At 31.7% G+C, this 24,232-nt stretch overlaps 1 protein-coding gene across 1 annotated transcript; it reads left to right on the plus strand.

Annotated features, from left to right (window-relative positions):
* The first annotated feature begins 149 nt into the window (after positions 1 to 149).
* On the plus strand, positions 150 to 22,984 carry LOC148300910 (protein phosphatase PTC7 homolog). Its single transcript, XM_088274150.1, has 5 exons — positions 150 to 560; positions 3,750 to 3,929; positions 19,928 to 20,126; positions 21,420 to 21,676; positions 22,337 to 22,984. The coding sequence occupies exons 1-5, from the start codon at positions 341 to 343 to the stop codon at positions 22,384 to 22,386; spliced, it is 906 nt and encodes a 301-aa protein (XP_088130276.1). The 5' UTR covers positions 150 to 340; the 3' UTR covers positions 22,387 to 22,984.
* The last annotated feature ends 1,248 nt before the right edge of the window (positions 22,985 to 24,232 follow it).

The following is a 24,232-nucleotide window of genomic DNA, read 5'->3' on the forward strand; positions in this document are numbered from 1 at the left end:
GTACCGTTGTATCTATTTGCCCGTATAAAGCACAGTGTAGATCAAGGTTTCAGTGCTTACATAGAGATTCTGAATTATTACGATTGGCAACACAGGTACTGTTTAACTGCGCGCAGCTGACGATCACGAGGTTAGACTTTTGCGATTTTGTTCTATGGACTTTCGTCGCTCATGTCCGTAGTTTTTTTTGGCGTTTCGTGAACAGAGAGGAGAATTTGTGTTGTTCAGCTTTCCTTTTATAATTCTTATGTAGGAATATTAAAAGCAAATCATTTCTTTCACATATAACATATTTAAAAAAATGGGTTCTTTGCAAAACGTAAGTTAAATAAAGCAAATAATGCAGTCCATTTGTTGGACTGGGAGAATTCTCTCTCGTGTGTTACGGAATGGAATTATCAGTTACTCTAGTGTGCTCGAAGCGAAGAGCAAACGTGAACCTCATTTAGTATCAGTGGTGTGTGGTTTCCCTAAAGACTTCACAAATGGAAGGAAGCAGAAAGGACAGTTTGGGGATGATGCTTGGTTTTCATCAAAGTTTAACTGCGCTGATGTCATTGGTGAGTAGCACTTAATTTATGGAAATTTTAATAATATTGTCCACTTTAATAATATAAATAATATTGATCATTAACTCCTTAGTCTCGATTTGTCTAATAATATATCCACATCTTGAAATTACGCAATCTTCCCTTAGCACCTCCGACTAGTTAAATCTTAAAATATGATGCGCATGTTTTACTAAACATAAATATTGCACCAAATCTATAACCATTAATTATGAAATCGTAAGTTTATACTATGATATTATCAATTGTAAATAAATACATTTACCTACTTTTAAAGTTGCCCCGTTAGTTGATATGCTTGAATAACCTGTATCAATTCATTATTCCGTTTGCTTATTTTCGTGGTACTTTCTTTTCAAATAAAAAACATGTAATGGTCTCTTTTTATCATAGTATTGGTTTTGTTATACTTAAAAAAATATAGTAAAGGTCAATCGGGAATTTATGCATAGTATAAGGTTACCTTAATTTTCTTGAACATTTTCTCAAACGTATTGCTGTATGAATACAACACCATTAAAATCGAAATTTCAATGTTATTTTAATTGTTACTGACAAAAACCTTATTCATCTCTTTTGTCATTATTTTTTTCACCATTTACTATCATTACTATTTTACTGATTGCTAATAAACAACTGTTTGTTTTATTACTATTTCACTCATTATATTACTGTTTAACTGATTACTGGTCAAAAATTGTTTACACTTACAGTTTAACTGATCAGTGGTCAACAACTGTTTGATTACTATCATTACTGTGTAACTGATTACTGGCCAACAACTGTTTTCAAGTTTGTCTATTCTTCCAGATAGTACAATATAAAGCAAAATGTAATTGCACTATTTATTCAAAACAGTTTTTTTTTACTAGTTTTTATTTATTTTAGTGTTATTTATTTCTCACTAAGCTACTAGTTTTTATTTTTTAATGTACTTATTTCTTTAATGGTAAATACTTTAAGATGAAATAATAATAAAAATAATTTATTTACTATATTTTACTATAAAAGTTGATGCTAATTACTCTAATAACAATTAAAATATAAATAACCACATTTGAAGTTCATTTAGTTTGAACTTGTACACCTGGTTCAATAAATTCTGATTACTAGTTACTCAAGATTCAAGAACGTTTCGGAATTGGTTCATATATATATAGAACTTCCAAGAATTTGAGTAGTGAGGTTGTCAATAATGGCTGGAATTGGTGAATGTTACACGTGTGTAAAGTGATCACTTAAACCAGCCTATGACGGTCGTAAGCCCCGTAAATGCCCAGACTTCCATATTTTTCTTCATCTTTGATGAGATATCAAAAAATGATATGATTTTGTGAACAAATATTTGGACACTCTCAAAATGTTGTAACTAGTTACTCAGACGGTTAAATATTTTATTCTGCAATGCATATAAATTAATCAAATGTATGATTCTATTTCATTATGAAATAATCATGGCTGTCATGTTATCTCATCATCTCGACCTGGTTAAGAGTTGAAGCACTCGCTAACATTAGATTTAGTTAAAAATCCGATAATGGTTGTAATGAGACCTCTCAATAATATATTTATCAGTTTGGAAATTCTGTCTAGACTGTTACCAGAGCATTATCAATGCAAAAACATCGAGCGCTGATCCCTTGTTTGATATTGATCAAAGGTTATAACGTTATGTTGGAAAAAAAAGATAAACATTAATCTGGGTATTTGCAAATCGATATTTATAAAAAAACTTTGTTATAAATATTTTCCTTAAATTCATTCATTTCACTCAAACCCTTATCCGCACCCCAATGGTCCATAGGGCACTGCATCATATAAACGCAGTGTTATCTTGATCATTAACACATGAAGGAAAGGTGATCAGCCCTCCGCTTCAGGTACCAGTCACTCTAATATTGAATAAATATTACAGTGAAAAAATCACTTCTGTTTATTTGACCCTCTCCAGGGAATCGAACCCGGGACCTCCAGAACGGTAGCCGATCATGCTGACCATTACACTACGGATGCGGACATATTGATATGAAATAAATAATTACATTATTTTATTTATTCTTCGTAAAACCATCTATAATATGTAAATGATATTTAGAAATATAATAAATAATTTTATAGTGATCAAATATTTATTGTAATTTTTTTGACAACTTAAATTAACTATATTAATTTTATTATTATATGGGATACTGGATTTACGGATCAGATGTATGAAGTGATCGCTTAAGCCAGCCAAATGCCAGGTCGTAACCCCTGGGATGCTCAGACTTCTTTTACAAAAAGGAAAGACTGATACATGAACGTTTTTAAAGTTTAATAATATAATACAATGTATTAAAAATAAATATCAAGCCACTAACTGAACTTTTTACTGTGCAACAGATCTTTTTAGGTAAAACCTGAAGGTTTTTTCTCCATTTGAAAAATATTTAGTATTTTTAAAAAATAATTAAACAATACCTTTTCTTCAAAATGCAAAAACAACACTTTCTGCCCTGTAGCGGGTAAATATTAAGTTAAAATATGCCTCTTTTGCTGGGATATAGTACATTTTCTGGGCATTCCGAAAACATGCACAACTGAAAATTGACAATTTTTGATTTATGACGTTCTTGAAAGGAGTGAGCGACATGTGTCATATCAAGTTGAGACAACTTTAAAAACTTAAATTAAATTGGTTTAATAAATATTGGATAACTGATAAAATCAGGTTATTATTACCTCTTGGATTAAATTGTTGTTCTAAAAAAAACTTTATTTCCTAAAAAGATAAATTTTCATAAAAGTTTCGTTTTTCATTTATATTCGAATATAAACTAAAGATAAATATTTTCAAAATAAGTTTTTATTTGTAAATAGTGGTATTCACTAAGAAAAACTAGTAAAAATGGTATTTATGTAAATCTTACATTTAAAATGGACAGATTTTTACCATAAAGTGATTGCTGAATCAATTAATGAAATTAAAGATAAATTAATAAAAATACTTGAAATACAGACGCCACTTACATATATGTATTATAAAAAATATATTTTAACTGTAAAAAGTATTTTGCCATAGACGTTATTCTAGATGTCGATGCGTCATTGTCTGTTTTGGAATAGAACTCATCACTTTGGGAATGAAATGATGCTGTGCCGATCTTTACGAAACCACCATTACGATTGTCATTATTCCAGGTGTGGCTGATGGCGTCGGCGGATGGAGGGCTTACGGCATCGACCCGGGAGAGTTTTCCTCATTTCTCATGAGAACCTGCGAGCGTCTGGTAGACATGGGACACTTCAAGCCATCCGAGCCCGCCGGGCTCTTGGCGAGGTCCTACTACGAACTTCTAGAACACAAGAAACCTATTTTAGGTAGGCACTAATTTTTTTACCCTTCTCACCCTTGATGTACAAATAGACATGCAACTTAGTATGCTTTGAGCATTCTTAAGGCAAGCATGAGCTCATGCATATATATATTTTTTTATATATTTTTTTATATTATATGCAAGTATTTTTTTTAACGCGCTCTCAGAGCACGCCCCTTTCCACCTGCGCTGTAGGTAGCATGCGCAAAAATCGTACGGTTGTCCATTTTTGAGCATACTTTTTTCTATTACAAAATGATTATCGAGCAATTGCGCAATAATGGCATGCCGTTACGCTAATAATGAGCATGTCTGTCTCCACCTTTTTACCAAATCATGCATAAGCCGCTGCATCAGAACTATCATTACCATGATGCAAGTCCGTTGTTTGTCCAACTTCAACTTTGTCACAATGATTAAAGAAACCACTTGAGTTTTATTATAGACTACATGTTTCAGAAGTTAAACTTCCACCATTCAGGTCTGTATAATAACTAAAATATAAAATATAAAATTGTTCTATAAATAAGGAGAGGGGAAAGTAAGGGGAAGGGGTTAGTCAAGGGATGGAGTTTGAAAACAAAGGAAAAATGGAAAGCAAAGGTGAAGAATTTTGAAACAATATATTATTTAATAAATTATTATTAGAATTTAGGTTTTTTTGGATTTCTACATTTTCAAGATAATTCATAATTTGGCCTTTATATGGAACAAGGTGTGATAATTTTAATTTATGAGAGTGAAATGAGTGATTAGTATCTATTATGTGATTTGCAAATTCCGAAAAATAATTACTAACAAGACCGCTATGATGTTCTTTAATTCTAATCTTTAAATTTCTCGCAGTTTGTCAACTTTGTACATTCAATATTTCCAAGAATAAGACTGGGGTCTTTCAAATACCCTCTTCGGAGTATGCGTAAATTTTAGATACTTTGGTTGAAGAAGGTTAAGTTTGAAGAGTGGTAATAAGTTTCTTTAAACCTTTTCCTTTGTAAATTTCTCATAATGTCGTTAAAAAGTAGAAAACTTACTATGGATAACTTAATTCTATTGGGGCAATTGTGAGCGCCTAATACGGCACGTGTTAGGCGCTCACAATTGTCCACTTCCTTTTATATTAGATCTGATAATCATTCCTGTTTAGATGTCATTTGGATTAGTCACTAAAACATTATCACAACACAATGTAGTTACATCTACATCACTCGATAGAAAATCCTCGCTTTTTGTACTTTCATAAATCAAAATATAAATAAAAAAAAACAGTAGTCAAAATTTCAAAATGTTTTTCGCAGATACTTTGTGGCACATTTTATAAACTTTATAAAATAAAAAAAATTCTTTGTTTTAACCACTTTTTATTGGTAAACTAAGGATGACAAGGTTCTTGTCGAAACCGGTTGGAAAAAGTGTACCAATAAAAAGTGGTTAGAACAAAGTTGTTTTATTTTATAAAGTAGTCAAAATCTTAAATATTAAATTTATTATGACTTGATTTCCATAGCTTTTCCTTCCTCTTCATCAACATCAAATGGTGCATAGGGCACTGCATCATAATGATGCAGTGTTACATTGATCGCTTATTAATGGCAAGATGGATGATTACTCCTGCGCTTCAGATACCAGTCCAGGTTAATAATAAATAATTATTAAGATGAAAAATTGTTCATTTTGATCCCTCCTGGGAATCGAACCTGGGACCTCCAGCATAGTAGCGAAATGCGTTGACCACTACGCTACAGAGGCCAAAACTTTCCGTAGTTCAATAAAAGGAAACCCATTTCTTCTCTAATGTGTTTACGTGTTTGCGAGTGTTATTTTGTCAAGTTATTCAAGTGTTGATCAAATAAATGTATTATTCAGGCCAGATAATGTTGTTTTTACTTGTTTCAAAATACGTGTTCCTTCGGGAAACAAGGAAAACAAAGGAATAATGTGTTGTTAACTAGTGGGCTGTGATTCAAAACAGATTTATTTGCCGGATTAAGTTGCGACAGAGCTGGGATCAAACCAACATGTTCACATCCGGGATCCTCCAGGCTGTAATTTAACCATGACCCTAATCAATTTGCTTCTCATTTTGGTTTATCGTAATTTGTTTACTCGCAATTTCGCAATGTCACAAAGACAAAGTATTATTTTGAGTGTGTCCAAATACTTGTTCACAAATCTGGATTATCTCCAATTATAGGAGTTATTTTCATATTATTTTTGACATCTCATCAAAGATGAAGAAAAAAATGGAAGTCTGGGCATTTACGAGGCACATGACCGTCATAGGCTGGTTTAAGTGATCACTTTACACGTGTGTAACATTTACCAATTCTACCCATTATTGACAACCACACTACTCAATTTCTTGGAAGTTCTATATATATGAACCGCTTACGAAACATTGTTCTTGAATCACTAGAACTTCACCAGAGACATCTATTGGTGAGATGAAAAGAAGCTTTTTATTCAATGCCCAGACTTCCATATTCTTCTTCATCTTTGATAAGATGTCAAAAATAATACAATGTATTATTTTTACCAAATGTGTCCTACTGTTTTACAGATAATTAAATATCTCGACTGCAATCAGTATTAAACACTGCAGAGAAATTGATTTTTAAATTTCTTAATATCATGATTGCACTGATATCGCTTTCCCAAAAGAGTAGAATATAAACTCTTTTGTAATTAATGCATAATACAGCTCTAGGGAATCTAAAATAACTGCATTTTAGGAGAATCGACTGATTAGCTGATCACTCAAGAATTCCCCTTCATGACTACTTATTTCGAAATAACCATTCCCTCATCAGGTCAACTATAGACCATAATTGGCCTAATAAAGGGAATGGTTCTTCTGAAACTGGTAGTCGTAAAGTATGCATAATTTTTGAGTGGTATTACATAAAGTAAACGAAGAATGATAAGAAGAGTGTTATATTACCATATCACAAATTTAATAATACTATTGAAATACAAAATAGATTAGCTTATCAACTAAAATCAGATTTGTTAAATCATTTCAATAATATATTTTTCTATTTTTAAAATTGAATCAAAGGGTCTTTGAGGTAGTATTTTATGAAAATGGCGCTGTATAGATTATTTTAAATTATTACTGTTATTATTAAGTTATGGAATCAATTCCGTAAACAATCTTGCAATTTTAATTATCATAATAAGATAGCAGGTCATAAAGTGTACAGTAGATAAAAATATTGCTATGCATTATATTTTTACGAATTGGATGTGTAACAATGCATAAGTTTGATACAGTTCCCATACACCTATAATTGGATGTGATTGAGGGTCAGTAAAAGAAGAAGAAAGTATTGCATTGTTTAGTTTATTGTTCGCCTCCGTAGTGTAATTAATGGTCAGCACGCTCGCCTACCGTTCTGGAGGTCCCGGGTTCGATTCCCAGGGGGGGTAAAATAAATATAAGTGATTTTTTTCACTGTACTATTTATTCGATACTACCCTGGACTGGTACCTGTAGCGGAGGGCTGATCACCTTTCCTTCATGGTTAACGATCAAGATAACACTGCGTTTGTATTACGCAGTCCCCTATGCACCATTGGGGTGCGGATAAGGGTTTTAAAAAAAAAAAGTTTATTATATTTTTTTTTTTAATTGGGAAAATGCTATGACCAAAACCAGCCTATGACGGTCGTAAGCCCCGTAAATGCCCAGACTTCCATATTCTTCTTCATCTTTGATGAGATGTCAAAAAATAATGGGAAAATGCTAATTAATCTGTGATTTATTTTAAATATTTGTCCTTATCAATGCGAAAAAAGATCTTACAATCTTTTATCTTTTTAGTCTATTTACTTATTATATATTTGTTTATTTAATAGTGTTACATTGTAACAGCTTGTACATTATAAATACGTAACATTTCTTTACAATACAAATTATAAAACACAAAAACACAATTTATGTCATATGCTTATACAATAGTTTAACCTAGTGTACATTTTTGTTTCATAATTTACTTAGAATTTACAATACATACATAATTTGTCTTATTCAATATGTATAAACACAATGTCAATGAAAACTTTCCACTAAGAAGATCAATCGAATGGGCTCAATTACGGCTACCCAAACAAAAACATCCTAAGATTTGTACATTAGCAAATAGCAACTCAAAATCACATGATAATAATTTAGCATTCTGCCACCAATGCACAATGTGCAATTTAGATATATGGCTTTCAATACTTTATGCTGGGAACAGAGTGAATGGTGCATTGAAATCAGTTAAAGCAAATAAAAAACCTTGCAGCGAAAGCTAAACTAGGTGTGCACAATGGAGCCCTCGTCCCAACCTTAATGTATGGAAGTGAAGCATGAACTGAAATGAAAGTAGATTGAATATAGTCGAAATGCAATCTCTCTGACAAATTTGTGGCAAAAAGATGTATTATAGATGATGGCATGGTGATATAAGGAAATTATAAAAGGCTAAGGTGAGCATTATAAATAAAATGAAGAAAGAAAGGTGGTTTGAGATGGTTTGGACATGTGAATCGAATGAGTGAAGAAAGAACAGTAAATCAAATTTATGAGGCGAATGTGGTTGGTAATAGAAGTACAGGAAGACCGAGTAAAGCTTAGCATGATCAAGTATTGAAAATACTTGAATGTGGTCATGTCAGGAGTCGGAATAATCAGCGGGTATGAATGAAGACATGCATGAATATGAAAGAGGCTAAGATCGTTTGCAAAGACAGATCGGTGGGGCATTCTATTCTCTCTGTCTACCTCTGCGGAAAGCAGCGCGATGGTTAGTAAGTTAGTTTACACTTTCAATTGTGTCGGGTTGTGGTCTCGTGGTTAGTGTCGTGGACTCTTAAGTCAGAGTTTCTCGGTTCGAACCCACTCTGCCACAATTTGATACCTATTTCTAATAATGATCCGCTCAGGCTCACGTAAATAATATGAAATTGAAATATTTGTAAATAATAAAAACACAAATATTTATCTTTTTATTAAAAAAAAAAAAAAAAAAGATATTGTCTACTATTTGACATCTCACTTGAGTGATACATTGAATGTTCCTAACGAGATAGTTGATTTTACTGTGCTGTCTGTACCAATTAAAGTAAGTCCCATATGACGTAGTGGTGATGTAAGAACCTCCCATTAACCAAAGTATCTTCTTAAATGTGTATATTGTTATGTGGTCACTATTTTCCTTTGGAGCCGTGTTGTGCTGAATCATCCATCCTCTATATTTGTAATAGTCCCGCCCACTTGTACTTGGAGTGGCGCTTGAACAAATATTTGGTTTTCTTTCGGCTTTTATCAGAATTGATTTATCATTTTCCACCTTTGATTTTTATCCACGTTAGACTTTGTTATTGTGTACTCGACACAGAACGACATAAATACACATATTTTTAATAACACCAGCATGATTTTTGTATTTTGTATTGATGAGAGTTCCTAGTGACTTCTCTGCTGCCTAACGATGTCATTTATGTAAGGTTATGAAACATTTATATATTTTTTTTATTTATTTATTTCATAGATACATACATTTTTTTTTACTATATGTATTACGGCTCTTTAGGCATGGCCTGTGTTGAGCCGAAACACTTACATGTTAATGCAATTTTTTATTTGTATTATTATTTGTTTTTTTAATTATTAGATTAAATACATTACATACAATAGATACAATAACAATTTCAATAACAATTTACTGTATATATATGAAGCCTGTGTGATGATGTGTTTATATCAAATACACTGCTTTTTCTTGAAGAGTAATTGCCACGGTCTCTAGGTCAAACGTTTTCACTGCCTTATACATAACTTATTCATAAATCCAAATGTTGATGATAAAATTTGGATATATCACAATTAGCGATTGATTTTAACTTTCAATTACAAAAGAAAAAGGGGAATTTTTTCAAAGCCAAGATCTCAGACGATTAAAATCAGAACGCGAAAAGCAGCGCTAAGTGCCGGTCGTGTTTCTGCAAGTGATTTTTTTTAGTATTAATATTGGAATTAGACATTTTTTAAAATATGCATTGAAAAATATATTATTTTTTTTTAACTCCTTGCCTTTCAATAACTCTTTTCTTTTCAAAACCATATTTATTTATTTCGAAGAAAAACTTATTTTTTCAATACAAAAAAAAGTATTTTAAGAAAAAAAATCAATAACATTACAGCTACCTAGGTTTATTTAATAATAATAATAATAAAACCCTTATCCGCACCCCAATGGTGCATAGGGCACTGCGTCATATAAACGCAGTGTCATCTTGATGGTTTACACATGAAGGAAAGGTGATCAGCCCTCCGCTTCAGGTACCAGTCCAGGGTAATATTGAATAAATATGACAGTGAAAAAATCACTTATATTTATTTTACCCCCCTTGGGAATCGAACCCGGGACCTCCAGAACGGTAGCCGAGCGTGCTGACCATTACACTACGGAGGCGGACAAAAAGAAAAAGTTTATTTAAAGAAAATTAATTTGAGCCTTAAATAGAATTTCTTGCAGTATTCCCAGTGTATTGTACCTTGAACGAATAGATAGATAAATTGAGTACTCTCATGTTTTGACAACAATATTTCTATCACCAAACATGTGGGTTTATTCTGAACACATGTCTCCGCTCCATAGAATGTACAATTCAAAAATGATTAATATTCACTTCTATTCTTGCGGTAACTCGTGATGTTTAAGTCACAAGTTATTTCAATATTACAAATTGTATGTTAACCTTCTCTGTGCGAAGCTCCAGAAATACAATAGAACCCCAAACAGGGGAACAAAAAAACACAAAATATTTTTGTTTACTTCAGTACAAAATTATTTAACTTCCCGAGTATATTGAAATGCCGCTATTACCCTTGTAATACTTTAAATTTGTTAGTTTTTACATTTTGACAACTCATCATTGATGATGAAAAATATGGAAGTCTGGGTATTTACAGGGCTTACGTGGGGCTTACCCGTCATAGACTGCTTTAAGTGATCACTTTATGCACATAACATTCACCATTCCATTCTGCTCATGATTGACAACCACACTCTTCATATTTTCAGAACTCATGTGCGAGTTTTTCGGCAGCATCTATGGTTGATTTGAGTAAGCTAAAAAAGCATTTAGCAGAGACACTTTTTTAAACATATGCAAAATACTTGTGATCCTAATTATTTCACATACCTGGAGACATCTGAAAGCCAGCCCTGTAAATATTCAGACTTCCATATTCTTCTTTATCTATGTTGAGAAGGTAAAATGTAAAAATAACTTCCAAGTGGAGAAACCCAGATTTGTGAACAAGGATTTTGACACAACCAAAATGTTGTGTTTTTTAATATTTATCCTTAAAATCATGTAGAATTGTGGTGATAAACTATTATTTAGGGGGTATGATGTCATTTTGTATGGTGATGCAGGGTTAGGCTGATTTGTATGTCTGTGTTGAAGTCACATGGGTGTGATGAATTATAATATGTATGTATGTAGATCTGCTAGATTAGTAGAGGTCAGAAGGTGAATGTATTGTCTGTAGTAACAATGTCAAATAATTTGATATACATCTACGTATATGTATGTATGTGTACATGTTTTCTGAGAAGTGTTGTTTGGGATAGATTCTTTATTTATTGTGTACATATATTGCTTTTTTTTATTGTATCCTTCCGTGAAGAAGTATTTGTTTAAAATCCATTTGAAATGTAATTTTCTTGTATTGTTTATACATTATAGATAAATATCATATTTTTAAAATTTATTTTACTTACTGAAATAAAATCGATTCTTCTTATTTGTACAGTTTAAAAAAAACAATGGTTCATAGGGCACTGCATAAACCAATCCTCCTTCTTTTACTTGTCAATTACATTAAGGTAAAGCGATTACTTTTACGCTTTGGCCAACATATTATATATCAAAGAAGGTATATAAGAACATAATGGTGAGTCTGCTAGGAATGACTGTTGGCCAAACACACTAACCACTGCATTACACAGGTGGATAATCCAATTCGATAATAAATAAATTGTGTGATTAATACATTGCAATTATAAAGTTAATGAATTCCCAACATTTTGAGACTGTCTAAATACTGATTCACGAATCTGGGTATTTCCACTTAGGTAGTTATTTTTACATTTTGACATCTCAACATAGACGAAGAAGAATATGGAAGTCTGGGTATTTACAGGATATTTCAGATCTTGCATACATCTTAATAAAAAAGGGTCTCTGCTAAATAAAAGCTTTCTCAATCCAACCATAGATAGCTGTTGTTAACTTAATTGTTAAGTTTCATGAGATTGATGATATATCTATATGTTCCAAAAAATATGAGTAGTGTGGTTGTCAATCATGGGTACAATTTTGAATGTTACATGTGTGTACAGTGATCACTTAACCAGCGTATGACAGGTCATAAACCCTGTAAATACCCCGACTTTCATATTCTTCTTCATCCACCTTTAGATGTCAAAATGTTAATTAATTCATATGGAATCTCGCTTAAGTTGTTTTAGTGTTATCTTTTCTTCATGTAATTGTGCCGTGGCTCTTTGACATTTCAATTATCCGTTGTTTATTTTTGCAAAATACACTCTTGGGAACCAAAATAGTTCTACAAACATTATTATTCCATATTGTGGTATTTTTATTAAATCCACACACGCAAGCGACACATGACTTGGCAGATCTCCAAATCTTATCCCCAATTTAGTTCCTCCACTGTTGTTTTTTGCCAAAACAGGTTGGTTTTAGCATTGTAGATTTTTTTTAAACATACTTTGCATAATATCTGTTTTTAACTGAACAAATTAAAAATATTTGATGTATATATTGTTTTTTTTAAAAAATATTATTAATATTAGTATATAACCACTCATCGAGATTTTTTGTCTACCGGTTCCGAGAAGTACTCGTCTCTTCATCAGGACAATCACTACAACAGCATGCAAACAATACTACATGTCACCACCATAGCACTATTCACACACTCACACTGTGAACATATTTGTAATTTTTTTATTGAAAGTAAGAATGTCCAACTACAAAGTAAACCCTTTAAATATTAATAATATTGAGTATAATATAAAAATATTTAAGATTGTTTTCATGTTGGTTTCAAGTCTTACTGCAACGGCAATTCTTTGATTGAAAATATGTAATAACAAAAACTGCTTTTCTACTAAATTGTATTTTATTATTGAAAATACATAAAAATTAAATTTGTGATTATTGAATCACCTTGTTATGGCATTTTCAAATAGCAGTTTTATTTTAAATTAGTGTTTGATTTTAATATTTAATATGTACATTAAAATGGAGTTCTACAAATTAAACGCCAAATCTGTAAATAAAATACTTTTCGCCGAACTAATTTAACATTTTTTTATTTGATAGCTAATTTGTGATTTCATCAGAAATTATTAAAAGGCAATTTATTTTACGAACGTTGGGTTAGTTTTATTGATTGTTATCTCAAATAAGCATAGTATTGTATTGTAAATACAATAAAATGGGCTTAAGTTGTTTAAATATATCGAATGCTTCTAATGGCACTCTGCTTATATTGTAGGTATTATTCGTTATAGATAAAAGATAACAAGTAAAGGTTTTGAAAGATATAGAAATTGTTAATAACAACAGTAATAATAATTGTTAATGGTTAAACCCATTACTGCCCACCGTCCGTTGTACTTTACACTGTGGTTTGTTTTTTTCTTCATCTAAACCAGTGATTCCCAAAGTGGTCTATATCGACCCCTAGGGGTCTATGACAACCTGCAAGGGGTCTACGTCAGCGAAAAAAAATTTGGGGGTCCATGAAATGAAAATGGGGGTCCACGATAGTGGATCTCAACACATACACTGATAATACCTATTTATTTACATCATACTTTCTTATAATATCAAGACAAATACATTATTTATAAAAGTACCTATGAAGTAAAAAAATTATTATATATGTTCATAAAATTGTGTAAGTTGTAGGATGTTGGTATTCGCTTTGTGGTCAGTAAAATTTTTATTTTGAGTAGTTTTAATTTAAATTCAATTAATAAATGTATAAATTAACATGTGTTTTTAATTAAAGTTTTTAACACTAAACTTCACTACAGTTAGAAATTTACAGGAAATCAATATCAGGTAAGTAGGGGGTCTACCCAACACGGAAAAACATGGCAAGTGGTCTACGACACAAAAAAGTTTGGGGAACTCTGATCTAAACACACCTTATCTATATTTGAATAGGTGTATGTAAAGAAGGATGAAAGTTATGTTTGAATGCAGTCGAAATCCGATCTCTCAAGACGAATCTGAATACTCTCAAGATAATGTAAGATAGATGTTTGAATGGTGATATAATGGAAGAATGCAAGATTAAGATAAGCATTATCAATAAAATTAAGAAAGGTGTGTTGAGTTTGTTTGGGCAGGTGAATGAAATGAGTGAACGTAAAACAAATTCATGTAGCGAATGTGGTTGATAATAGAATCAGAGTATTTTATTAAAATTAAACACTTGAATATACCACTTTAATGAGTTTTATTTTTATTTACGACTAGTTTCGAAAACGACAAATGTTTTCATCTTCTGGTACAAATTAAAACTAACAAACAAAAATATATTTAGGTGCATATATAGGTTAAAAAATATAGGGAGGGGGGTTAAGGAACAAGATTTTTTTGTAAAAGGAAACATAGATAATAATGGTGACGTATTTTGAAACAGTATATTATTAATTAATGTCTTATCTGAATTTAAATTTTTACGTATTTCTAAATTTTCTAAGTTATTCATGACTTGACCTTTATTTGTAATCAGAGTATGATCAAAGAAAACTTGGCGTGATCAATATTTCAATACTCGGGCATGGTCAGGTCATTATTTCTTCATAATTTAAATACATCCTAATTTTAGGTATTTTATACATTTTTAAAAATATAATGCTAAATATTAAACTATTTTGATTCAAAAATAATGTTTAGAGTATGTTTTAATATTTAGAAATTATATATTGCAGAATATACTTATATTATAATTTTAAAATATACAAACTATTTTGGCAAAACCATTCATAGTTTGATTAAATTCCTTACTATTATATTTGTGGATAGCATTAAATCCTATCCTTCACCGTAAATTGGATCACCCTGTACTCTCCTATCCATATCATAAATACAGTCAGAAGACTAATAATTCAGTTGTGTAAATACTAATTGTGACACTAATGATAATCCATTTATTTAATTTCAGCAAATGTTTTCCTTTTTATGACTTTTAATGTAATATTTTATGTGTATATTAATTACCTTTCAAAATTACTTCAGGAAATATTCACTATCTACAGTATACAATAACCGCAACAATTAATTTCTATTTTGTCGATATGCCCAAATTCAATACCAGCTCTGAAGTCACAAAAAAGATCATTAATCACATTATCATATGTGGTGATATTACATCAACAAAATGGGTGTGTGGGGTATAAACAACTTTTTATAAAAGAATCATTAGTTCATCTTTTTTTTTGCGTAGGTATCCATAGTTATAAATGTTTACTGTCTATCTCTTTGAATAATGTAATTACATAGTTTTTGTTAAAACCTTTTTGTGGTCATATTCAATATTTTTTTGTAAATAAAAACACCTGTTTTTTACCACTTGAGTTATATTTATTTTAGTGACTAGTTTCGGAAGCTACAGATGCTTCCATCCTCGGGTCTGAATATAACTTCTTCCTTCTCCACTTCAAACCCTTATCCGCACCCCAATGGTGCATAGGGCACTGCATTATATAAACACAGTGTTATCTTGATCGTCAACACAAAAGAAAGGTGATTCCAGCCCTCCGCTTCAGGTACCAGTCCAGGGTAATATTGAATAAATATTTGAGTGAAAAAATTACTTATATTTATTTGACCCCCCCTGGGAATCGAACCCGGGATCTCCAGAACGGTAGCCGAGCGTGCTGACCATTACACTACGGAAGCGGACGAAACTGAGCTTATATTCAGTCCCGAATATGGAAGTTTCAGAAATAAGTCGTTAAAATAAATATAACTCAAGTGATAAAAAACAAGTGTTTTCATTTACAATTTCATCATGTCTTACTACAAAGTGAATGCCGAAACAATAAATACAATTTTATTCTTCTAATAATATGGACAGCCGATTTTGTGAAACACAGTTGTCCGAAAATAAAACAATCTTTTAGTTGTGTGTTGTTTCTGAGCTCAAAGGTTTCTTGTTATCCTAACAACTTGGTAATATTCTTGATTCTGATAAATATAATATCAAAGTGACTATGTGCTGAAGGTTAAATCAATGATAATATGAACTCTTTCAACTTATAATAATTGCTAGCTGATATGCACAATGATAACACAATTTTGATTGGCGTATAATCATTTTATAGACTGGTTTTATTTTTAAATGGATCCATATAAATGATTTCAATAAGAACACATCTCCAAAAACATGTTTCGAAATTCATTATACTTTCATAACTGTAAATTATTTGATGTGATCCACATTATAGAATTACATATGGTTGACTTCTGTAGAACAAACTTTTATGTACCAAACTTCTCCTCACAACAAATATTTTCAACTAGCTAAACCTGGCTACATTGTTTCTGCAGCTCAGTCTGGTCAAATAAAAAAGAAAGAAAAGAGAGGGTACACATTTTTTTTATATATTTCATTTCATAATGCTTGTGGGTGTAAGAAATTTTAGCGGCTGTCAAGAAGCATGTTGTCCGCCATGAGCAATGAGTATTGTGTGTGTTGCCGTTCAGCAGATAGCGCCATTGCGACAAAAAAACTTTTTCTCCTTTGTTGCTTTGAAACTCAAACATCTTCTAATGTTACATTGTGTCAAAATATCAAAGCAATCGATGAATAAATGGGAAATTTATGATTTTGAAAAAATAAAATTAATACTTTTATTTATATAGATAAACATAAAAATATTAATCATGTATTTTTCCTTTTGTATATAGCACTAATTTCTATTGTTATAAATTTTTTTACGAGATTCATCTCCCCCAAGGCAAACTTAGGATTTCGGAAAAATGTATGATAAAAGTTAGCAATAGCCAATTGAGGATATCCACTTGATAATTTTTGGATTTACAAGCCGATTGTTATTTTGGAAATTCCAAATGAGTAATCGTAAACCTTTCACATACATTTTGTTTTATTCCAAAAACTGCCAAAATGAATTTTAAAAATTAACATTTTTTATATTTTTAAATTTTCCCGATAACTTTTTTTTTGCTGTTGCCAATTTTGCCATATGCCCAACCATTGTACATATTTACGCAAACTAGCAAAATAAGTTATATTTTCCTTTTTGAATATTGAATGTCACCTTTCTTTACGCAACATTGATTTAAAATTAGAATATAAAAATTAAAATCTCATTATTCTTTCATTTCAATGTTAAATTTATAATGACATAGGTATTTTACATAACTCTTTTATTTTATGAGAAGTTAAGCTATTTTTACACCATTTAAAACTTGGCAGTTCACCAGATGATGTAACGGAAATGTAACAGTTGATTGGAGGCCATTTTCGTATTATTTTTATTACAAAATTAACTGGCAGTGCATAACAAACTTATGGTTCCAACCCTAATGTAAGGAAGTGAAGCATTGTGTTGGCTAATGATGGATGAAAGTAGACTAAATACAGGTCAATGCAATTTCTCAGATGAATGTATAAGTAATGAATGCAAGCCTGAGATAGGTGTGTTGAGATGGTTTGGCATATAAATTGAAAAAAATCAAGAAAGAACAAATTCATGAGGTGAATATAGTTGGTAATAGAAGTAGAGGAAGATTGAGTAAAATTTGCCATGATCAAGTATTTCAAATACTTGAAAGTGGTCAGCCATGAGTCGTAATAATCAGCGGGTATGTATGGGGAGATGAAATTCATAATTTCGTCAATTTGTGGTAAAACCTATCCATTTCTCATTTATATTTTACTTGGTAAATACCTCAATCAACCTGTTGTCACTAATAAAAAACGGTTTCCACCCTCTCTTCATCCTTCAACATTCCAAGGGCCCAACTCTAAAATTTAAACTTAGCTTCACGTACGGCGTTGGATATTGTTGCTGAAATGCATCGAAACATTTGTCAATCGTTTTGTTATTTATTTTATAAAATTGTATTTACCATTGATTTTTTTTAAATAACTTTAAACACAAATATTGGATTATGTTATTATAGACTCTCACAAAAAATGGTTTGTTTTCTGTGTAGTAGACGTAATACTGTTTTTTAGATAATTTTCTTGATATATGAGAATTTTTCATTGATGTTTGCATACTTGATTCTTTTAATGCTCGCAAACACATTTTTTTGTTGCAACCTGTTTTAAAACCCTTTCAAATAAGAAATACCTGTGAATGGATTAAAACTGTGTGCATAGTATTCATGAAGAATGTTCATTAAGGCAAACTTATTACCTTATCAGGCTTCTGGGAAAATGATAACAATTTTTTTTTGTACACATACAAAATCACTATTTTGTAACTTCGCGTTGCTGAAGAGATTTTTATGCTCCTCATTACTGCATTACAGATAATGTCAGCTGATTATAAATCATCTCAAGATATATTAGGTGTCTCAACAGAGACGATATATCTCTCACTCATTTCAACAATGTCATAAATCAAAAAACTTGATTTCTCAGGAGATCGTTTTTAAAGTTTAAAAATATAATAAAATGTATTAAAAATAAATATCCAACCACTTATTGAACTTTTTACTGTGCTACAGATCTTTTTAGGTAAAACCTGAATGTTTTTTCTCCATTTGAAAAATATTTAGTACATTTAAAAAAATAATTAAACAATACTTTTTCTTCAAAATGCAAAAACAACACTTTCTGCACTGTAGCGGGTAAATATTATGTTAAAAATATGCCGGTTTTGCAGGGATATAGTACATAATCTGGGCATTTCGAAAACATGCACAACTGAAAATTGACAATTTTTGATATATGACGTTGTTGAAAGGATTGAGCGATATGTTTTTATACATTGAGAATATGGAAAATTTGGCAATACAGATATTAAATAATCGGCAGAATGGTGAATGTTACACAGCATATAAAGTGATATTTTTTCGATTCTCTAGATTGTGAGCGCCGTGAATGCATATTCCCGTAAAAAAATTGTGTCTTTTGAGACATCTTGTTTTCACGCTCAATTGAAAAAAAAAAGTATTTTGGATGTTTTTTCGTATATAATATATAGAAAAAATGTTTTATGTATTTTTATTTTATTCCTTATCTTTTAATAACTCTTTTCCTTTCCAAACCGTATAATTATTTCAAAGAAAAACTTATTTTTTCAATGCAAAAACGGTGTTTTAATAAAAAAAAACATTTACAACATTTTGAGTGTGTCCAAATACTTGTTCACAAAAATGTTGTAAATAAATTATCTGGTCAAATTATAAGCTTAATAATAAAAATGAAAATGGTATTTTCTGGCGTTTCTCATGTGTGTGATTATAATCCAGGATTCGGATCTCACATACTAATATAAGAGTTTCTGCTTAGTAAAAAAGCTTCTTTATATCTCACCAATAGATGTCACTAGTGAAGTTCTAGTGATCAAGAACAAGGTTTCTAAATTGGTTCATAAATAGAACTTCCAAGAATTTGAGTAGTGTGGTTGTCAATAATGGGTAGAATTGGTGAATGTTACACGTGTGTAAAGTGATCACTTAAACCAGCCTATGACGGTCGTCAGCCCCGTAAATGCCCAGACTTTCATATTCTTCTTCATCTTTGATGAGATGTCAAAAAATAATATGAAAAAAATCATTTGTATAAAATGTTACCTGGCTTTAGAGAAAATTAAGTTGCAACTCAACGATTACTTGGCTTTAATATCAAAACATGCCAAGTGACGTTTTCAAGTGAACACCTCGTATACTTATCACGAAATATGATTGTTATCGTTGCAGGAAGCAGTACAGCGTGCGTCATGATCCTGAACCGGGAGACGAGCATGATGTACACGGCCAACATCGGCGACTCGGGCTACATGGTGGTGCGCGCCGGCCGCATAGTCCACCGCTCGCACGAGCAGCAGCACTACTTCAACACGCCCTTCCAGCTCAGCCTGCCCCCGCCCGGACACGGGGCCAACGTCCTGAGTGACAGGTCTGTTCTCTGTTCTGAAAACTTATATACCTCTCAGATCATGGTCTATCACATCCTTCTTCCCAAGAAAGAACAATTTCTGTCCAAGCGGCCAGACTATGGAATGAATTACCTCTCCTTGTAAAAAATGCACCTTCTCTAATGACTTTTAAGAAACGTCTGAGACATTACTATCTATCATTAGATTCCTAACTGTCCATCAAACCTCCTCCTCTACCTCCTTCCCTAAACTTCCTTTTTCCTCTGCCTTCCTTATTATCATCAATTTGTAATTAATGTTTTTTTTTTAATGTTCAAGTTCTATCTATCCTCTGATTACAAACAGCTATATATGGTATCAAATGTTTTGACCAATATCACTAGTCTGTTTTTGGTTGGTTGGAAGATAATGCTATTTAGCAATAAGCTTGCCAATGTACTTATTTATTTTCTGTACATGATGTTTAAAATTAATAAATGAATAATTAAAATAGACTCCAAATTGGCGCGTCTTAGCTAACATCACTGTTGGGAGTCTTCTTCACATGACATAAAATTCTTCACTTTTGCGTAGATCAAAGAGTAACTGTTCGTTTTCAATTATATAATTAACAATATTTTACAAATGTTTGGGAAGCATCTATTTGAAGACCTTGGACAGAATTGGACGCAAGGTAATTGGCGTGTACTGCGCCTTTGCTGGCGGCTTACCAGGTTTTGGTATCATTACTATTTGGAAAGCTCTCCATACCCTTGTCAGGAAACAAGATTTAGATACAATGTCGCTTGTTTTATAGCTCTACAATCTTTTTTTCTGTCCATCGTTTGCTAGGACTGTGATAGATTTATGTCGAGAAAAAAAAAAGTAACTTGTGAAAGGGATCTGTAATAGTGTCGATGAATAATGATTCAGTAGAAAATGCAATCACTGAACATTTTCTGCAAATGGCAAAAATTATTCAGGTTTGAATAAAACAAACATTGTTTTCATAATTCTGTAGAAAGAAAATAAGATTTTTTTCTACAGAATTAACTCGCGAGTAGGGTAGTAACTATATCTCTCTGCATTGTATGTATGTCTCCACTAGAATCAACATCTCACACACACACACACACATACACATTTGCCCTTTCATAGCTACGGGTACATTAGCTAGATCTATACTAGATCTTTTGTACTATTTTTTTGTTTTTTTTTTCCTGCGATTAACTATAATTGGCTTTATTTTATGTATTTATTTTAACGTCATATTTTATATGTGTTGTTGTTGCTAACCCAAATAAATTAAACAAAACCAATTTGTGTGTTCCCAGGCCGGAATCGGCGGACACGGCGGAGTTTGGCGTGGAGGAGGGCGACGTGATCCTGGTGGCCACGGACGGCGTGTTCGACAACGTGCCCGAGGCGGTGCTGGTGGCGGAGCTGCAGCGCGCGCAGGGCGAGGCGGACGCGGTGGCGCTGCAGGGCGTGGCCAACTCCATCGCCTGGATGGCGCGCAACCTCTCCTTCGACGGGGAGTTCATGTCGCCCTTCGCCAAGAACGCGCGCCAGAACGGCATCGACGCCATCGGTGAGCTGACAACTGCCATCACTATCTATCCATATTGTAATCCACCCAATGGTGCATAGGGCTCTGCATCATATAGACGCAGTGTCATCTTGACCGCAAGGTGTTCGCTACTGCGCTTCAGAGACCAGTCCAGGTAGTGGCGTGCACAGATAATTGATTAGTGTAAGTAGTAGAGGTAGGTAGTAAGGTAAGCTAGGTACTACTTAGTAAGGTAATAGAGGTACTGGTTGCGTTTGTATATGTCACCCGTGTTAGTTAGGATAGGCACTACTTTTCTGCCTATATGGAATGTACGCCCCTGATTAAATAACTTTACCCGCTAATAGTTTTATCACGCTAGATTGAGATTATATTTTTATTCACAATATTGGTTGATTTTTCATTAATCTATGATATTTTTGAAATAAGAGTTTTTTTTGTTTAAATCTAAAAATCACTCCATTGAAACAGAATAGTGATATTATGCTAAATAAAATTATTGATATACAATGGACTTTTTAAACCTTTACAAAATATTATTGACTCCTGTTGAAATTCCCCGTTATCTCTGAGGTGATCAGTTTCCCACGGGGAGGTTAATTTTTTCATGACATAATTTTTTTTTTTATTACAGTGTTTTCAACGGGATATTTTAATTTTAAAATATTTTTTCTTTTTCAGGTGGAAAGCCGGATGACATCACAGTTCTACTTGCAACGGTAGTTTTGTGAGAAAATGCCAACATATTACGCGCGTAATATCAATGTAATATTTATTAAATCAAATCAGACTCGCACAAGTCGTGACGTTGGACTGAGTTTAATCAGAGATCTGTTTTACAAATACTTGCCACAGATGCGGTGGACTTTAACATCTTACCTAATTAGTTTAACTGGCACTATATTCTTGGTTAAATTTTCAAAACATATGTATGTTATTCTAAAAAGAATCTTATTCTCAATCAATCCTTTCTAAAATAATTATTATTTTATTATCTTTATACTTCTAAAGTTGTGATGCTACTCACTTAAAAACTTTTTATATAATGCAAAATTATGTATTTGTGGTTGAATTGAATCATTCTATTACTGGTAAAAAAGATATCACTCACTCCTTTCAACAACGTCATAAATAAAATAAAAACTTAATTTTTCAGGAGATCGTTTTTAAAGATAAAAAATGTAATCAAATATATTAAAAATAAATATCAAGCCACTTATTGCACTTTTTTCTGTGCCACAGATCTTTTTAGGTAAAATCTGAGTGTTTATTTGAAAAATATTTAGTATATTTAAAAAAAAATAATTAAACAATACTTTTTCTTCAAAATCCAAAAACAACACTTTCTGCCCTGTAGCGGGGAAAAATTTAAGTCAAAAGTATGCCGCTTTTGCTGGGATATATGTAGAACATTTTCTGGGCATACCGAAAACATACACAACTGAAAATTGATGATTCTTGATATATGACGTTGTTGAAATGAGTGAGCGATATGCATGTGAAAAAAAGCTATGTGAAAAAATAATATGATTTTTCTCACAATTCTGTGATGACATTAAAATGTATTTAAAAAATTTATATCTCGAACTGATGATGTCTTCGAAGTTCTTTGCTAGTAATAGAAGGATGAAAAATTATAAGTTTTACTGAATTTCATACATAGGTAAGAAGGATCGTAAGTCCGAAATGTCAAATGTTTGGGACAGACAAAATACTTTTTATTTTTTGAATATTTGCTGTCAATTTTCAGAAAGTAAACATAATTACTGATCAAAAAAATATTATATTTACTTCCCAAATTCTGGCAGAAAATCACTAAGTGACTTATTATTTGTATTATCAATATTTCAGGGATTAACTTTGTGATTTTACATTTTATAACTTACAAAATAACTTTGTTGTAAAATCACTGTACCATATATCTTATTAACCCTAAATTAATACTAAAAACTATGTTATGCATAGCAAAAAAGTATTTAAGGTTAGCAGGTATATAATCCGGTCCACATTATAATTATAATAAGATATAGTGATCAAGTTACATCATTATTTGTCTCTCCTGAACATAGGGAATTCAATGATTTCCTTTACCAAAATTAATATTTTACTCTTAAAAGTATTTTTTATTATTAAATCAAATATAATACTTTTTTGACAATTGGATTGTCACTTCCTTACACCGCATTTATATTAAGTCACCGTGGAACGAATGCAGTTTTGTTTCAGATCAATTATTCCATTGTGCGAGCTTCTCCTTAAATCAATTACTACAACTAACCTAATTGAATGCTTGGTAATGTGTGATGAATGTTGGCAAGTTGTTTTGTATTTCGGAAGCAAATTTGAATGCAATTTTAGGTGTGTTTATTAGCTGTTTCTGATTCTGTCTGTTGCTGATTGCGATATTTATTGTTTGAAAATAATGATAAAAATTATGATCCTTGTCTGCTATTCAAAAGACAATTTCATCTGCGATTATTTCTCTGTTTTTGATTTTGACGGGAGTTTTCTTGTATTCTACGAATCTTTAAAAAAACAAATCTCATCTTTATAACAAATTTTCTCACTATTTAAAAA

This window comes from Brachycentrus maculatus, unplaced genomic scaffold (genome assembly GCF_059751285.1).
Source record: "Brachycentrus maculatus isolate JH-2025_06_01 unplaced genomic scaffold, ASM5975128v1 h1tg000635l, whole genome shotgun sequence".
In the NCBI taxonomy this organism is placed as follows: Eukaryota; Metazoa; Arthropoda; class Insecta; order Trichoptera; family Brachycentridae; genus Brachycentrus; species Brachycentrus maculatus.